General features: G+C 33.3%; 2 protein-coding genes across 3 annotated transcripts; one reads left to right on the top strand and one right to left on the bottom strand.

Moving 5' to 3' along the window:
• Positions 1-621: 621 nt before the first annotated feature.
• Positions 622-4,246, top strand: LOC122015616 (RAP domain-containing protein, chloroplastic-like). Its single transcript, XM_042572606.1, has 4 exons — positions 622-812; positions 1,115-2,973; positions 3,358-3,440; positions 3,864-4,246. Exons 2-4 carry the CDS (start codon positions 1,125-1,127, stop codon positions 3,969-3,971), a joined length of 2,040 nt encoding a protein of 679 aa, XP_042428540.1. The 5' UTR covers positions 622-812; positions 1,115-1,124; the 3' UTR covers positions 3,972-4,246.
• A 2,667-nt stretch (positions 4,247-6,913) lies between these two features.
• Positions 6,914-15,733, bottom strand: LOC122015169 (glutathione S-transferase Z1-like). 2 transcript variants are annotated; one of them, XM_042571919.1, is made up of 9 exons: positions 15,576-15,733; positions 15,392-15,448; positions 15,188-15,273; positions 15,021-15,092; positions 12,097-12,150; positions 11,925-12,000; positions 8,856-8,917; positions 7,591-7,650; positions 6,914-7,311 (listed from the first exon to the last, which is right to left on the bottom strand). In XM_042571919.1, the coding sequence occupies exons 1-9, from the start codon at positions 15,658-15,660 to the stop codon at positions 7,207-7,209; spliced, it is 657 nt and encodes a 218-aa protein (XP_042427853.1). In that variant the 5' UTR covers positions 15,661-15,733; the 3' UTR covers positions 6,914-7,206. The 2 variants fall into 2 exon arrangements, with proteins under 2 accessions (XP_042427853.1, XP_042427854.1); XM_042571920.1 differs by having other exon boundaries at positions 15,518-15,658.
• Between the last annotated feature and the right edge of the window lie 1,839 nt (positions 15,734-17,572).

Here is a 17,572-nt window from a genome sequence, read left to right as displayed (position 1 = left end):
TAACTTTTTACCGAATCGAGCTCCGAATAATTCGCGAACTGTTTGGTTTATTTTCATCCCTATCTACACGGGTAAAATGTACTACTGAAAGCTAAAGAGTATTGTTGGCAAATAAATTTAATTAATTTTTATAAAAAAATATTTATATACAAATTTGTATTTATATAAATTTATATATAAATATAAATCAATAAACAGACACCAATATATATAAATTTAAACATGACAATAATTTTCTGAAATTAAATTAATATAATTTATAAATCCTAATTTATGAAACTAATTTATTTCCCATATGATTGACAAAGCAGTTTCAAAAAAAGGAAAGGGTAAAAATGAAAAGAATAGATGATCTCGATTAATCTACTGTCTGTAGTAATTTAAATTAAAATAAAATAATTTAAATAAGTTGAAAAAGAATATTATTATATAATATTATTCCACGTATAGTAATTTTAATTAAGTTCTAATAATTTTACTTTATATTATATAATTTTAAATAAATAAAAAATCGTTTTATTATAAGATTTTTTTTATGATAATAAAAATAAATGGCGTTATTTTAATTTTTACCAGATAGGTCGGGCGAAGGGAGCATTTTGAAATTTCCCATTTATTTTGGTCCCCTGGCTAATTGACCGGCGGCCCTCCGCATCCTTATCCTTCGTTTGTTTCGCTGCTTAGTGCCAACTTCTCCTCGCCGTCGACCGTCGGCCGTCAGCTTGTGGCCTCGGAACGGAGTCGCCGGCCAACCTCACCCGTCAAAGGCAGGAAATTTTGCCTCGCAACGTCGCTTCCCCTTACTCGTCCAAGTCAGTTTCCTCCTCCAATTCTTCTTCCTCTTTTACTTTTTTTTTTCTTCCTCTCCTGCGTCCGATTTCCGTCTGAGGAAGACGAGTCCATCACGTCGGACTTGTTCTCGTTACCTTAAATTCATAATAGATTTTCAATAGATTATATGTTGCAGCCTGATTATCTAGATACTAGGGATTAGTGTAGCTCTCAAAACCTTGACATGATATTTCTTTGTAGCATACAAGTAGTTGGTTTCTTGGCATTGGTATTTGAAGGAAATTTCTCTCTGGATGGCCTAAGATTTTGCATTTCTATATAGGAAGGTGTAGATGGAGTCGCAATTCGCCACACTTCTGGGAAGGCAATCCCTTGCTCCACCGCAGATTTCAGCGAAAATCATGCAGACCTCCCCAACAATGAGAACTATGTTTCGTTTTCATTATTTCATGCTCAAGCCGATGTCTCTGAATAAAAAGATATGTTCTTGTAGACTGGGAAGTGATTTGGCAGACCAGAATGGTGTGGACGTGGATGATCAAAATGAGGTTAATTCACAGTGGCAATTGGAGTTCCTAGGAGAGATTCCTTCATCTAAGACTCAAATACCTCCGAAGAAGGCCCGGGAAAGATCAAGACTGCTGAATGATGCAGAGAGCATGGATTGGTGTGTCGAGGCAAGGAAGATCGCATTGAGAGCAATTGAGGTCAGGGGCTTGACTAGTTCAATGGAGAAAATGGTGGTTCCGAAGAAAAGAAATAGGAAGAAAAAGGCCAAATCTAGCAAAAAAGAGAAGAAGATTAATGTTGAAGATGTCTTCTTGGATGATTTAGAGGATGATGATGACCATGTCTCTACTGTAATCTCTGAGGAAATTGATTTAGATGAATTGAATTTGAAAAGTGGCATCAGTGGTCTTAGAGAGAAAATCAATACAGTTGCAGATGGGATGTTCGAGAAAAAGCGGATGAATTCGAGGGAGGAATTCATTGAGAAGTTATCACAGTTTACAGGAGCCTCAGATAGAAAGAAAGAGATCGCTTTGAACAAAGCCATCGTGGAGGCACAGACTGCTGATGAGGTCTTGGAAATAGCTTCCGAGGCTGTCTCAGCAGTGGCAAAAGGCTTGAAACCTTCACCACTTACTCCACGAAATATTGCTACAGCTCTCCACCGCATTGCTAAGAACATGGAAAAGGTTTCCATGAGTAGAACTCATAGGTTGTCAATTGCCCGCCAAAGAGAGATGTCAATGCTCATAGGTATTGCAATGATCATGCTACCGGAGTGCTCGGTGCAGGGGATATCGAACATAGCTTGGGCCTTGTCAAAGGTTGGTGGTGGCCTTCTCTATTTGTCAGAAATGGATAGAATTGCTGAGGTGGCTCTTGTGAAGATTGGAGACTTCAATTCGCAGAATGTTGCTAATTCTGCTGGTGCATTTGCTTTGATGCAACATTCTGCACCAGACCTCTTTTTTGCCCTATCTAAAAGGGCATCTGAAATAGTTCATACTTTTAGGGAGCAGGAAATTGCTCAGTTCTTGTGGGCATTTGCTTCTTTAAATGAGTGTGCTGATCTTTTTCTTGACTCACTAGATCAGGCCTTCACAGATGCAGGCAGTTGGAAATATTTTGTGGAAGTCGAAAATTCACCTCAGTCAGAAATTTTAAATGCCAAGACTGAGGCAAGTGACCATGCTGAAAGTGTTGTAAGCAACCATCTGGATTCTTCTACATTGAGATTTGACAGAAGTCAGCTTGGTAATATAGCTTGGTCTTATGCTGTACTTAACCGAATGGATCGCCCATTCTTTTCCTGCATCTGGACTTCTTTAAGCAAGTTTGAAGAGGGAAGGATCTCAGAACAATACAGGGAAGATATCATGTTTGCTACACAGGTTCATCTGGCCAACCAGTGTCTGAAACTTCAATATTCGAATCTTGGTCTATCACTATCAAGTCATCTAGAGGAGAAAATATCGAGAGCAGGGAAGACTAAGCGATTCAATCAGAAAATTACTTCCTCATTCCAAACTGAGGTTGCGAGGCTTCTTGTAAGTACAGGTCTCGACTGGGTGAAAGAGTATGTGGTGGATGGATACACACTAGATGCAGTACTTGTCGACAGAAGGCTTGCATTTGAGATTGATGGACCAACACATTTTTCCAGAAACTTAGGCATGTAGCAATCACATTCTGAATTTACCAAAAACACCTCTTATTCATTTTTTTTTATAATAAAAAACACTCTTTTCTTTCTGATTATACCCTTGTACTTCAAATTTCTATCTACCCAACCACATAAGATTTCAACTGAAAATGTTGCCACAAGCTGATTTCAAGATCAGTCTGTTGTCCATTGTTTGGTCTAAAGTTATTTAGACACCTTTAGAATGTGAATATCTTAAAATGCATGTTTTGAATTTAAGGGAATAATAGGAAAGAGAGAGAGGAACACAAAAAGAAAAATATTTTGCTTTTAGGTAAATTCAGAATATGAATATGGAAGGTGCGGTTTGTAGATTGCACCTGAAAATTTAACTTGTCTATGTTGCTCAACAGGTACTCCGTTAGGCCACACTACACTGAAGCGTCGATATATTGCTGCTGCTGGTTGGAAGCTTGTTTCTCTTTCTTTCCATGAGGTAAAATTTTCCTGATATTGTTTTTCGATGAAAATATAATATTGTCTTATACACATTTGTAATTGTGTTTTCAGACTGTAAAATATATAGTGAGAGATTGATTTGGAGGAAGTTTGTGAATGGGTTCCTTGATAGACTAGTTCAGAAGGAACAGATGCTCACATTTCAATGATGTTTTTGTTGAGATTAAGTGCCTTTATGTAATTTGCAACAGGAATCTCATACAAAATGGCGTGCCGCTTTCTGAATTTTTGACATTTGTTTCTTCTTACTGACATTCTGAAGAACTGGAAACATAGTCAATTAATCGCTCGGGATTGTCAATGCATTATATCTTGACTGATCATATTTGTTCCTGTTCTAGACACCATGCCCTTGTCTTAGAATTGTTTCGTAATAACTGGGGCCGTTGTTTCTTTGCAGTGGGAGGAACTTCAAGGATCTTTCGAGCAGCTAGAATACCTCAGGAAGATTCTGGGCATCGATACGAATGATGATGGTCTTCAGAGTGCCAACTTAGTTTTGACGTGAAAGAGAACCAGCTGTGTAGATAATACAGAGATGTCCACTGAAGGCAAAAACATTGAGAGCAGGACTTGTAACATGTGGCTAACCATTTATATTTTCCATCTGGTTGAAGAATCAACCATTAGAAGGGCAAAATGGAATTGAATGTCTCCTTGATGATATATAATTTTTCTATGGACCGACCATCTAGTCGGATAAAGGCTTGGTTATTGTATGTTTGGAGAGATTGAAATTGAAATATTTTTTTTGTCAAAATGGTGAAATATTTTCTTTGCTCATGGAATATGATACTATATTTTACTATTATTTTAAATAAAAAATAATGAAATATATGAGTTGTGTAGGTCAGAAGAGCATGATGGGATGAATCAATAGGGAGAGTTGGATGAAAACTTTTGGGGCGTTATGCATGGAACATTGTGGATAGAAATATACATATATATATATATATATATATACAATCTAAATATCTAAATATGTTATACGATAATTATATAATCTCTAATTACTGATATTGGTAACTGACCCAATGTAATTTGATTATAGTTTAATTCGTGAAATTATTTCGTGAATTGGATTTCACTTGACTGTTTACGGCTTCATTGCGTATGTTTGGGGTAGGGAGACTAAGTGGGTCAAATGGGTTGGACAAACAAAACGAATTAGATTGAAATGATAACCTAGATTAGACTAGACATGTTGGGTGAATTAAGTGGATTAGAAAGGTCAAGTGGGTTGTTCCAGTCGACTTGTTCAAGATTGGTTGGAGGATTGGATAGACGAATTAGGTTAAGTTAGAAGACAAGGGACGAGTCAAATGAATGACAAATAAAGAATTGGACATATGCACACATAATAAGTGTGAGGAGCAACAATCTTTTTTAGATTGTGTTAATCATGTCATAATTTATGACATTAATTAAAGTCTCTAAAAAAATATATAATATAAGAATTATTAATATTTATTAAAGTGAATTATCTTCGTAGGTTCATTTGTATCAATATATTTTGGTCCTATTGTGTAACCTTTAGGAGTACAAAATAAAAGAACATCTTTTTTTTGTTATTGAAATTATCAAAACAGTGCTTTTATTTATTTATTATCAAAATAACACTTCTCCCCTCAATTTATTTTTATTTTCTAAAATATTCTTATTTTCAATAATATTGTAGTAGCTTTTATTTTATAGTTATACATTTGTGATTTTATAATAGCTACAATCCTATAACTGATATAACATAATATTAATATTGATCAACGGTGTATGTTGTAACAACTAAGAATTTTAATTATTACAACATAATATTTATCAGAAATGACTACAATAACTGTGTAACAGTAATTCATAATTGCTATAATAAATATTGATAGTTCAAAAATAAACTATGTTGTAGTAATTTAATTCATAGCTAATACAATATATTATTGACTAGACATAAAGTCTCCATATTGTACCGTTATAATTTATAACTACTACAACAACTATGATCTCATAATTGCAACAACAACATCAAAAATAAAAATATTTTTGAAAATAAAAATATACTAAAGGAGATGAGATGTAATTTTGGCAATAAATAAAAAAAACTTTTGAGGATTCTAATAAAAAAAATCCTCTTTTGATTTTTGCCTTTTTTTTTCTTGTGAAGTTTGATTTGATGAATAGCGGCTTCTTTTAAATGTTTGACCCAACACAGTTACAGAAACATGTTTAAACTAATACTACTTTGAATCTCCTAACAACCTCTTGCTCTGATGTCAATGACAATGTCTACATGGATGAGGATACATATCATACAGGGAATAAAACTACTGAAAAATAGTACGAGGTAAAGAAGATATAATTAGATTAATATATAACATTTGAAAATTTTGGAATGACATTTGAATGTAAAAATTATGATAAATCAAGTGCATGAATAACTAATATATCAATCATAAATGAAATAGCTAGCTTTTGGGGCTACGGTACAATAGTAAAAGGTAGGACGGACACCTTAGATAATGAATGACTCAAATCTCACTCAAAATTAATTATCTTTAGGATTAGTTGGATCATAAAAATTGAATATATGAATTATTAAAATAAATTAATAGCTAATAAAGTACTTGTGTCTAGGAGTACAAAATGAGTCAAGCCACTCGTAAACCTCTCAATCAAAGCTCAACCCGAGTTCGGAGTTGACTGAGCTCAAGCCGAACTCGTTTAATATTCGAGCCGATCTTGAGCCCATTTAATACTGGCTTGATGACTCGTCGAGCCTGTTCGAGCCAGGTTAATTTAATATTCTAATATTTAAAATAATTACTATTACAAAACTAAATAATAAATTGCGGAGGTGTTTATGTATAAAGAGTTTCATTGGATTTGTTGATGGTTGAAGATTTGAATCCATTTTTTTTTCATTTAAATTCAATGTTTCGAGTTGAGCTCAAGCCTGAACCCATGATTAAATGGCTGAACTCAAGCTCAAATTTACAAACTCGCTTGAGCCGAGCCTCTTTAATTTTCTCGAGCCCAAGCTGACCCAGGCTCGACTCATTTGCACCCTTACATGTGTTTATGAACTAATATGGCAAAAGACGATTCGCTCGTCTCCAGCGCCCCTACCAATCCGTCTCTATCTAATACTGAGGAGATAAATCACAAATAACTATTAACCATTAGAACAGGTATAAAAATAAAAGGCACATTTGGACATACCGAGTTTCAACTCTATGACCTAATGTGACAACTTTCAACCCATGACTTATTGTGACAAAATCCCATGTCATAACTACTGCTGCGCCCCGAGAGGACCCCAGTGTCTATGAACTAAGGATCTTATAAGCAAAAATCATTGACAGAATATAATGCTGAAAATCAAATATCCTGTAAGTGGAAGCAATTTAAATCTAACAATAAATTCTAAGATTTAAAAGAAGAGATACTCTTTTCCAAAAATTTCAAAAGCAAGTGACCTCAAGAAACAAATACTAAAATGTGGTTTATGATGGTTTTAAACAGTTCGTAGATCTATTCACACTTGTAGTGCAGTTGAAGAACGATAGGCAATTCACATTCTACGACTACTGCGGACAAGTATTTAGATTTTACAACAAGAGTGCAAATTCTTGATGCATACATCCTCTCTTAACTTACAAAACAGTTTTTGTTTTAGGAAGTAAATCAGACCATCGATAGCTTTATTTTCAGTCCTGATCTCAATCTGATATCATTTAGCAACAGAACTTTCCTCAGGATTGCAATGGTGCGTCTGGCTGCTTAAGTGGGTGAGCAGCTTGAAAGGCAGGGTGCTCATCATATGCTTGGCTCAATCTCGCTAATGTAGGGTAAAGCGACTTCACTCAAAAAAAAAAAATAGAAAAGAGGTTAAAAATCCTATGAAATGCAGACAAACTTCAACAAAATGGTTCGATCCAATTACAAAAGTTTTTCCCAAGTAAGCTCTAAATTTCTGGGCCTACTCGATTTCACTAGAGTGAGGTGAAAAAACCACCATAAATCAAGCGATGTCAATTGTTTATACCACCACCCAGCATGCTTGATAATTGTAGTTATAACAAATCTTCAGTAATTCTAAATTAAGAAAAAAACACATACTATCCAATTAGAATTACCATGTCAATTTGGAAACGTGATATTGCTCCATATATTTGGGGTGCCAAAAATAAATCAGCCTGCAGGTAACAAAGATCATGCAGAGTCACTAGTATTTTGGTTTAGAATATCTGAACAAGTACAATTGCAATCGTAGTAATGAACCTTTTCCTATTAGCTTAAGATTTGGGATAATTGCTCACCAGAGGCATATATTAATAGGTATCTAGCAAGAATCAATGTATTCAAATCCTCCTATTGTTAATCTTACTCTTTTATTAAAAATCTTCCCTCTTTACTAACTAACTAACTTTGGTGAAGCCTAAAATGAATTTACGTTAATATCCTTTTTTTATTTACACCGAAAATAATTCTAAGATTTATTAGTAATTTCCACAACGTATCAATTAGTGATATAGAGTTCGAGACTCAGCTGCGGCGTATTATTGAAAATTTTTCTCATTAATCAATCAGGGATCTAGAGTTCGAGACTCAACTGTGGCGTATTATTGAGAATTTTTCTCATTAATCAATTAAAAATCTAGAGTTTTCTTTAGTCCCACATCTCAGAATTGACAGCACTACGAACAGAGAAGTTTCTATAAATACCTTCGGTCGGCGATATTAAAAAGAATACTTTTCTTGGCTTTTTGGCTAACATTAAGTATGATATTAAATTAATTTTTTATAAGGGGGAGTCTGTTATAGTAGCTTGTTGTTGGAATTACTAGAGACGGAGCCACGTATAATTTTAGCGGGGAGTCTAGCTCACGCAACACATGTGCACGATCACTAGTAATATATTAAAGATGCATCCACTTGCCCATGTGTGAAGGCATCAAGGATCCGAATTTATGAATTGGGTCATCTCCTATTAGTTTAAGCTTTTAGAATTCACAGCCACTCAGTTAAAGACATGAACAACGTCTAGGCTGAAACATGTCAAATTATAGGAAAGAAAATAAACATAGCCAAGGATGCCTGAAAAATTAAATATGACTTGTGTTTGGACAGGCGTATAATTTGCTTACAGCGAGAAAAATAATAATTAGGGGCCCTTAACCACATTGGTTCAACCTCAAGTTGGTATTTAGGATATCTAAGTAATTCCATGACTTAAAAAGAATCTAAAACTTCAGTTTAAAATTACTTTTTTGTGTTTTTATCTGTATTTTGGGCAACTGGTCTTACACCAAAGTTAAGATACTTAAGCACTTTAAATGAATATAAACAATCAGTTGAAATTTTTCAAAAGAAGAATATAAGAAAATCATATTGGACTGACCAGATAGACCTCATCTCCAGTAGCGTATTTGCCAGCAGTTTCCTTTATCAGTTTCTCAATTGCTGAAGAAAACAAAGTTAAGTACATCTTATACTGTAAAGGAATTAAAATACCAAACATGAACAAATACTCATAGTTATCAGCATCAAGAAAAAACGATCATGCAACAGCAACTACCTAAATACATATTTTGCCATCAGCTTATTGTGGTTCATTATGTTACACAACTGTGTCAATTGAGGCAGTTCTCCATTTTATTTTAAAGTACTTTCAAGTTTCAATATATTGGCCAAAAAAATGCAAGTTGACTCTGTATCTCTGAGAATTTTGTATATGGAGTTAGAAAAGAACCAACTCAGAATCTTGGAGAAAGAGAGAAAACAAGAAGCACACGAACTCTTCAACAAAAAAATAAAAAATATTTTACTGTCTCAGTGAAAGACTAATTGAATGAGGTGTGTGTGTCAAAGAGAGAGATAAGATTCAATTCTATTTTTATAATGACAGAAATTTTACTAAAAAACAGAATAAAAAAACTATTGATAAGTTTTCTGGAAATCTAAGTGTTTAAACCTGACAAAGAGACTATTCCAAAATTCTCTTGCATGCAACTCATGGAAAATTGGTAATACTGTTAATCTTTCAACAAAGTAGTCCAAAATGAATTTCATTATGACCTTGAAGCCAATCAATCCTTGGCAACAAACCTTCCAAATTAGTCAATTAAAAAAAATGTAAAGAAAGGATTAAGAATGATACCCAAAATACTTGCCAGCTTTGTACAATAGTTTTCTTAAATTTGAAACTATTCTTAAGGCACAAACTCACTTCTTGGACTTTCCATATAAATCTGCATATATCTACATAGACATTGGAGCATGGTATTAAATCTTGTACCATGCCAAGCGAAACGGTTGAAACATATCATTCCGGTAAAGTACTAAAACTCGATACCACTTGACAATGTCTTATTCTTATTTTCCATCTCCTTCTTCCTTCCTCCATTAACCTTCAATCCGTGACCGGTACTATGCATTGAAATGTTGGTACAATACCGAAATACTATCGTTCCAACAAAAGACCAAAACTTCAGCATGACTTGAGATTTTAAACCTTGCACTGGAGTATGATTATTTAAAATCTCTAATTATAAATTAAAAAGGATTGTATTAATCATTTACTTTAATGATCATCAAATCCTAATACCAATATGAATCAGTTAGAGTTATATAACGACTAGAAAAATTGGGAATCTTGTGAGTATTCACAAAATTTTTTTAGCAAATCTACAACAAACTTTCTAAAAAAACTAAACAACTTTATGAAAAAGTTAAACAAATATAAAACTTTAAAACAACTAAAACTTAAAACAGTTTTTTTTTTAAAAAAAAACTGTGTTATTTACCTTGATTAATACCCCTTCCAAACACCCTCTTTACAATTAAAATCACAACTGAATTCTATCCCATAGAGCAATATACAGTATGATTATATTAAATAATGTAGGATTATTGCTAGACCTAGCATCAAACAATAATATGATTTAGCAAGTTTATAATCTATTAATAGTCTAATAGATATAGCATGTATATCATATATTATTTAGCAATTCAATTAAACAATATTAGCTTGAAATCACATATTAGGAAATGTGCTCCATAATTGATTTAGTTTTATCAATGCTATTATTTGTTATTATATTATAGTATAATAATTAATATCCAATTATAAATATGGATCCAATTTTTGGACTTCTTTTCCTATACCATGCTTGAATTTTTTTTTTTTTTTTATCAATCTGCTACCAATTGTAATAGGGTTTGCTTTTAACTATCTGAGGTTGATACCAATTTTGACAATCATGTTAATTCATCATTCTCTCATTCTCTGATAATTTAATGTATCCTTTCAGACATATATTCACTTCATAGAACATCTTACCCTAATCTATTTTGGTTCGAGTGGCTTGCTAACTTTCCCAACTTCCTGGGCTGAAGGTGCCAACAAGATAATCTTTAACTGATCCATCTAAATGCTTCTGATCCAAAACTAAAAGACAAGGTTTACAGGAGGATACCTCCAATAGTTCAATAAACAAAGTTGAGTTTCATGTGATGTTGTCAAATCTAAGGAATATTATCTTTGGACATGAGAAAAGTGATGCTATATCACACCTTTGTGGGGTTCTCTGACTCCTCTTCTTTCACAATAGTGATAATTGACTACTACTTTTGCTCCATACCGGTGGCTGTCTCACCATTATAGAACCATATACTTGCATCAGCACCTACCTTTTGTAGTCAGAATAAGAATAGTAGATGCATTTTTATATATGTGGGTGGCAGTAAAAATATATTTAACTTGTATTGTGCAAGAAAATCATTTGCAATTCCTTATGAAGCAAATTGATTTCCTTCTATTCACATATAACCTTCCAGCAAGAACCATATAATCAATGATTTCCTTCCTTGGAAGCAAGTGGGCTTGGGACACTAATTGAGGAGAGCAAACTCAAAATAGGCCACTATAATAGACTGTACAGGTCTTTGTGCTTATTAGAAAAATAATGCATCAATTATTAATTATACATAGACTATTGCTTATTAGAAAAATAATAATAACTCACTTCAATTATCAATTATATATGAACTTGCTTTGTGGTTGTAACGCATCAAAAATATTATTAGGAACTACAATTATCAATTATATAATGGATAATGTGCCAATTAGTTACTCACTTGAATTATCAATTATATAATTGACCATGTTCTTATTAGAAAAATAATGATAATTAAACGCTTTGATTATAAATTACATATGGACTTGCTGCACCATAGCTATTAGGAAACTGCAATTATCGATTATATATGAACTATGTGCTTATTAGAAAAATAATAATATTTACTCACTTCGATTATCAATTATATAAGGACTTATTTGCTACGTGATTGTAACACACCATAGATATTAGAAAACTATGAAATTATTTTCCCAGAAACTCCAAGGAAAGCATATCATTCTAGGGATTAAATCATATCAATAGAAGCATTATTAATTTTCAAAGACGACCTGCAAATCCATTGTTGATATATAGCTGCGCCCATGCAAGTTTTGCTTCAGAATCAATTTTTTCTTCGATATATTTCTGCAAGTTCATTGTGGAGTTAAAACCTATCTATATGTAGTGTTGAGCCTTATTAACTCGGTATCTTCCAATAGGCAGGCACAACACTTTACTTACTATCACACAGGTATTCTGGAGTGGCTGAATGCTTGAAGTGACAATACTTGCAATCTGTGAAAAAAAAAAAATTCAAATGGTATTAACCAGAGCAACTACAAGCATGAACTAATATAGTTCCAAATCTGTGTGTATTTTCCACACATACAAAAAAAGAGTTCAAACTGAACAAGAGCCATCTTGTCTCATGCCTTCAGTTCAAGAAATTTTTGTAAGTGGAATATTAAGTATGATAGTTGAAATATAAGACGTGCAGAATAATTTTTTTATGCTGGACCTAAACAGTTTAGTTGAAGAGTTTAATTGAAGTGTTAGTTGATGATTGTGACCTTGATAGGGATATCTACATTTCACATTTGTTAACAGAAAGTGAGTGAATCCACCCATGATAGACGTGCCCATTTCCACAAGGAATGATGAATTGTACTAGTTGTATGCCATTATAAATTTTATATACTCATTTTGAGCAGAGTCCTTGTGACCTTCATGGGATTACTAATTAAGGAGGTGCTTAAGGTTTCCAAAAAATTAATTCCATGCGACAGGAAGATTGATAGTATGCCTTTGATTTGTAAAGTATTTTTTGAGTTTCCATTGTGATTATACACGATTGTGTGATTCAACTGAAACTAAGATCTCGGAAGGGCAAGGGATGGTCAGTTTATTTATCTATTGTTTTAATCATTTCTAATAAATCAATGCAAGTACAGGCATGAACAATACAAAACATAAAAGGGTATGACATGGTAATATGAAACGTACCATACAACAACCAAGCCTTTTCCCACTAGGTGGGGTCGGCAATATGAAACGTACCATGATACGAACTATAGTTCATATAAACCTTGAAACAAAGAAAAAAAGCCAATTGCACACAACATTTAGCACGAACCAATTTTTTTTTTAAAGAAAACAATTTGTTATTGCACTATTGGCACTTGGTTATTGTAGCGATACGTCTCACACTACTTCAACTGTGAATGTAATCATCACCAAAAAACTCATAAACACTGAAAGTACACGCTGAAATAACAACCAAGCGTTTATCCCACTAAGTGAGATCGAATATATGGATCCTCTCATACCATTGGACTCAATCCCCTACTATATCCTCATCGTAAAGTGAACTTAAACGTGTCTAGAGTTTTCCCTCAATAGTCACAACTCAACTTTCTGTCATTTTCATTGTTTATCTTATCCATCCTCATATGTCTGCACATCCACTTTAATGTTCTCATCTCTGCGACTCTCAACTTCTGCTTATGTGCTCACTTTATAATTCAACATTCAACTTCATATAACATAATAGATATAATCGTCGTTTTATAAAACTTTCCTTTAAGTTTTAGAGGTATCTTACAATCACAAAAAACATTCCTCCTCCATTTCAACCATCATGCTTATATATTATATAAAATATCTCTATCAGCCTCTCCATCTTTTTGCAAAAAGGATCTTAAATATTTAAAGCTCTTAATTACAGGTAACTCATCATCTTCTATCTTACAAATTGTTAAACAACGTCTAATACTATTAAACTTAAATTCTATATATTTTGTATTTATTCTACTAAGCCGAAAAAATATTTACTTCTAGTGTTTCTAGCCAAGATTCAAACTTAGCATTTACTCTTTCATGTGTCTCATCGACCAAAATAATGTCACTTGCAAACATCCTGCACTAAGCACTATGGTAGCATATCTTAGATGTATCCAGTGAGTTCATTCATAATTAGTATAAAAATATATAAACTTAGAGTTGATCCATAGTGTAAACTTATCTTTATAGGAAACACTTTAGTTAATTCATATGGAGTCTTCATTTTTGTCATGACATCATCATACATATCTTTAATTGTTTCAATATTTGCTACGCTAACCAAGATTTAAAATTTTGACCCGTGCCGAGGTTTCGGTCTTGGACCAGAACGATATGGTTTCGGTACCGTATCGTGCCATGCCGATATAGTTTCGGTATTTTTTAAATATAAAATATATTAATTAAAAACTAAAATATTTAACATAAATATTTAAAAAATAAACAAGATAAAAAATAATCTTTATAAAAAGAAAAGATATGAAAATAGATAAATAAATAAATAAAAATTTTATTATAATTTTTAAATTAAAATAAATGAAATATAAAATTAATTAGATAATTTTATTAGGGTTTAATAAAATCTCTTTAGATTATTTTCACCATAACTAGAAGTTATTAAAAAAATTAACCTAAGTTTAATTAAAAAAAATCTGAAATTCGACACCACTCGCGAGCCCGCACGACTTTGGTGCTGTCGTAGGGTTGCGCGACCAGCCATGACCGCGAGGATTGCATGACTCCTTCGGCGCGACCACGTTGGTCGTGCAACCCTTTTGCAGTGCAGTCGCACGATGCCTCCACAGTGGCGGCGGAAGGGTTATGCGACCTCTCCGCTACTGTTGCAGGGTCGAGCGATCCCTCGGCTGTGACCACGGGATCGCGCAACACGTCGCACCTATCTTGGGTCTGGTGTCGGGGTCGTGCCGGTGTCAGTCGTCGAGTGGAACGAGACGTTTCGCCCGTTTCGACCGTTTCGGCACGACACTTTAAACCATGACACTAACATCTTTCTGCTCTAAAATTTTCATATAATTTCTGTTGGGATTTTATCATACATTTTTCTATGTCAATTAATATCATATGTAAGTATTGCTTCTTTTTTAATACTTTTTAATCAGTTGCCCAATAAGATGTATAACTTCTATCGTCAACCTTCTAGACATAAATCTAAATTGGTTTTATAGATAAATCGTCTTAATATCCTGCTATTTAAGTGTTGGGACAAGTAGATTCAGATTAATCATAGTGCAGCGGGGAACAGAAAGATGCAGGCAATCAGAGATCATAATGCACCAAGACTCATAACATCCCCATATGCGACTCACCTGGATGTTGAGCGCTTTCTTTTTCAGGTCTTGCGGAAGCAGGGGATGCTGAGGGTATTTGTCTTCTAAATACTTTATAAAACCAGCGAAAAGATGAGGTTTGGAATGAAGATAAACCCGACTTGACATGAAATTAAACAGGGCAAAGGAATCAACTTCTGTCTCACCAAAATTATGGCAAATGAATCAGCAATACCAAAATCCCCATCTACCAGTGCCGGAACAAACTTGACTGGATTCAACTTCTCAAATTCTAAGGTCAAACACGAACAATCAATGCGCCAGAGGAAAAAAAATCAGAAAGAAAAGGAATCATTTGAAAAGCGCAGTAACAGATGTGAGATCGCTAGAGGAGGGATTGAGTCCCTAACCTGGATCAAAGATCTTTCCATTCAAAACATTTACAGTCTTGTACTCATAGTTCAACCCTATCAAGAGAATAAAGACGATATCACCGATTCCGACCGCCAAAGAGAGAGAGAGAAAAAAACATTCACCTGAGTAAAACCGAAGCTTCATAGAAAGTCAATTGGTGAAGAAGTTACGAACACGAACCTTTGAGATTAAGGGCGATACGCACTCGCTGCGAGCATGAGCTCAGCCAGTGGGAATACAGCGTGATCTTCACTGCCTCCGCCATCGCTGGATAAAGAAGAGTCAGAGGAAAAATACTTATCTATTTGGCTCGAAGAGAGCGGTCTGAGACGAGTCTAGAAATAGAGCTGTCAAATGCGTCAGTCCTTGATGGGATGGATCGGCCCATGACAGGTCAATTATTTGACGGGGCGGATTAACCCGTCAATTTGACGGATTGAGAAATTTCTAACCCAATCCAATCCAAGGAGGATTGCGGATTTGACGTGTCAACTCGCGGGCCTATCATAATTTTTTAAAAAATTAAAAAAATATTTCATATCTTTAAAGTTTTACTTCAAAAAAGTTTCGTCAATCAAATGTATCCATAAACATGTATTTTAAATATAAATTGACATAAATGAGTTATTTTATTAGATGAAAAATAGTATTTTTATTTTAAAATTATAAAAAAAATAATAAATTGGCATAAAACCTCACTTACATGTGTTTGTCAATCTGCGGGTCAACCCAAGCTCATCGCGGGTCGACCCGCGCGGGTCACGGGCCGACCCGTGCGGGTCGCAGACCTAGGTGGGTCGGCCCGCCGCGGGTTTAGATTGATAAAATTTAATCCAACCCACTTAAATTATTTGGCGGGGTGCCAATCCGATGGGCCCAACTCAAATTGACGGCTATATCTATAAACAAGCCGAGCCGGGATGTTTAACATCGGGATGCTTAAACTTATAAGTAATCGGGCGGGGCCGAGCTGAGCCGAGACGAGCTTAAAATGAAGCAAACTTTTAAAATGATTATTTAAGTTTGGCTTGTTTTATTTTTTACGTGCTTGAGCTTAGTTCATTTAGATATTATTAAATTCTCAATTTAAGTTTAGTTTGAGCTTAGTTCCAGCTTGATTCATTTAGATATTATCAAGCTCTCAATTCTTGTTTGAAACTTTTAATTATTTGATTGATTGTTGAATTTGATAATTTAAATTTATTTAATTTAATTTAATTATTTATTTAAAGAATTATTAATAAATATTGTTCATAAATATTATTCATTAATATTATTATATTAATGAATTAAATGTATATAATTTAAATTTATTTATTTAATTTAATGAATAGTTTAAGTTCCTCGAGAGGAACTTCAATTATAATAAATCACGGAAAGAGACAAAAGTGTAGAACACTCTCGAAATCGATACTCTAGCACAATTATTAATTGTTTAAACATTAATTTTGTTATTAAAAATGTAATAAGGGAGTTTTTAGGATTGTTCTAGTCCTTTTATAATTTTACTAGAAATTTGATTAAATTTATTATTGTTGAAAAGGACGACGTAGAGGATAATTTCTATTTTTATTTTCTGATGAATATATATTTTTCTTTTTCTCACCTTTCCTATTTTTGATTTTTTTCATAAAATGATATCTATTTTTTTTAAAAAAAATAAATATAAAAATTATCAACTAATATTTTATTTTCTCAAAAAATGAAAATAGAAAATTTAGGCATGTTTTGGTTTGGTTATTTTTTATTTTCATTTTGATAAAAGAGAAAATATTATTTGATTGGTATTTTTCATATTTATTTCCTAGAAAAGATGACATCAAAATAAAGAAAATATAAAACAAAAAAAAACATATATATTTTTTTAAAAAAAATAAAAATAAAATCAAACGCTTTATACCAAAAATTTTCATATTTTTTCCATCCTTACGCATGCAAATATAACTGGCTAACCCATAGGGCTATTTCTATGAGCTAAGGATCTTATAAGCAAAGGTCATTTTGACAGAATAATAATTCTGGAAATCAAATATCCAGCAAGTGAAAAATAATATAAATCTGATCAAAATTGAAATAAAATCTAAGATTTGAAAGAAAAGATACTCTTTTTTCCAAAGATTTCAATAACACTGAACACAGGCACAAGTGCTAAAGTGCAAGCATTGATCCACAAGAAA

This window comes from Zingiber officinale, chromosome 8B (genome assembly GCF_018446385.1).
Source record: "Zingiber officinale cultivar Zhangliang chromosome 8B, Zo_v1.1, whole genome shotgun sequence".
Lineage (NCBI taxonomy): Eukaryota > Viridiplantae > Streptophyta > Magnoliopsida > Zingiberales > Zingiberaceae > Zingiber > Zingiber officinale.
Note: the sequence above shows the minus strand (reverse complement) of the source record. Positions and strands in the feature narration are given on the sequence as shown.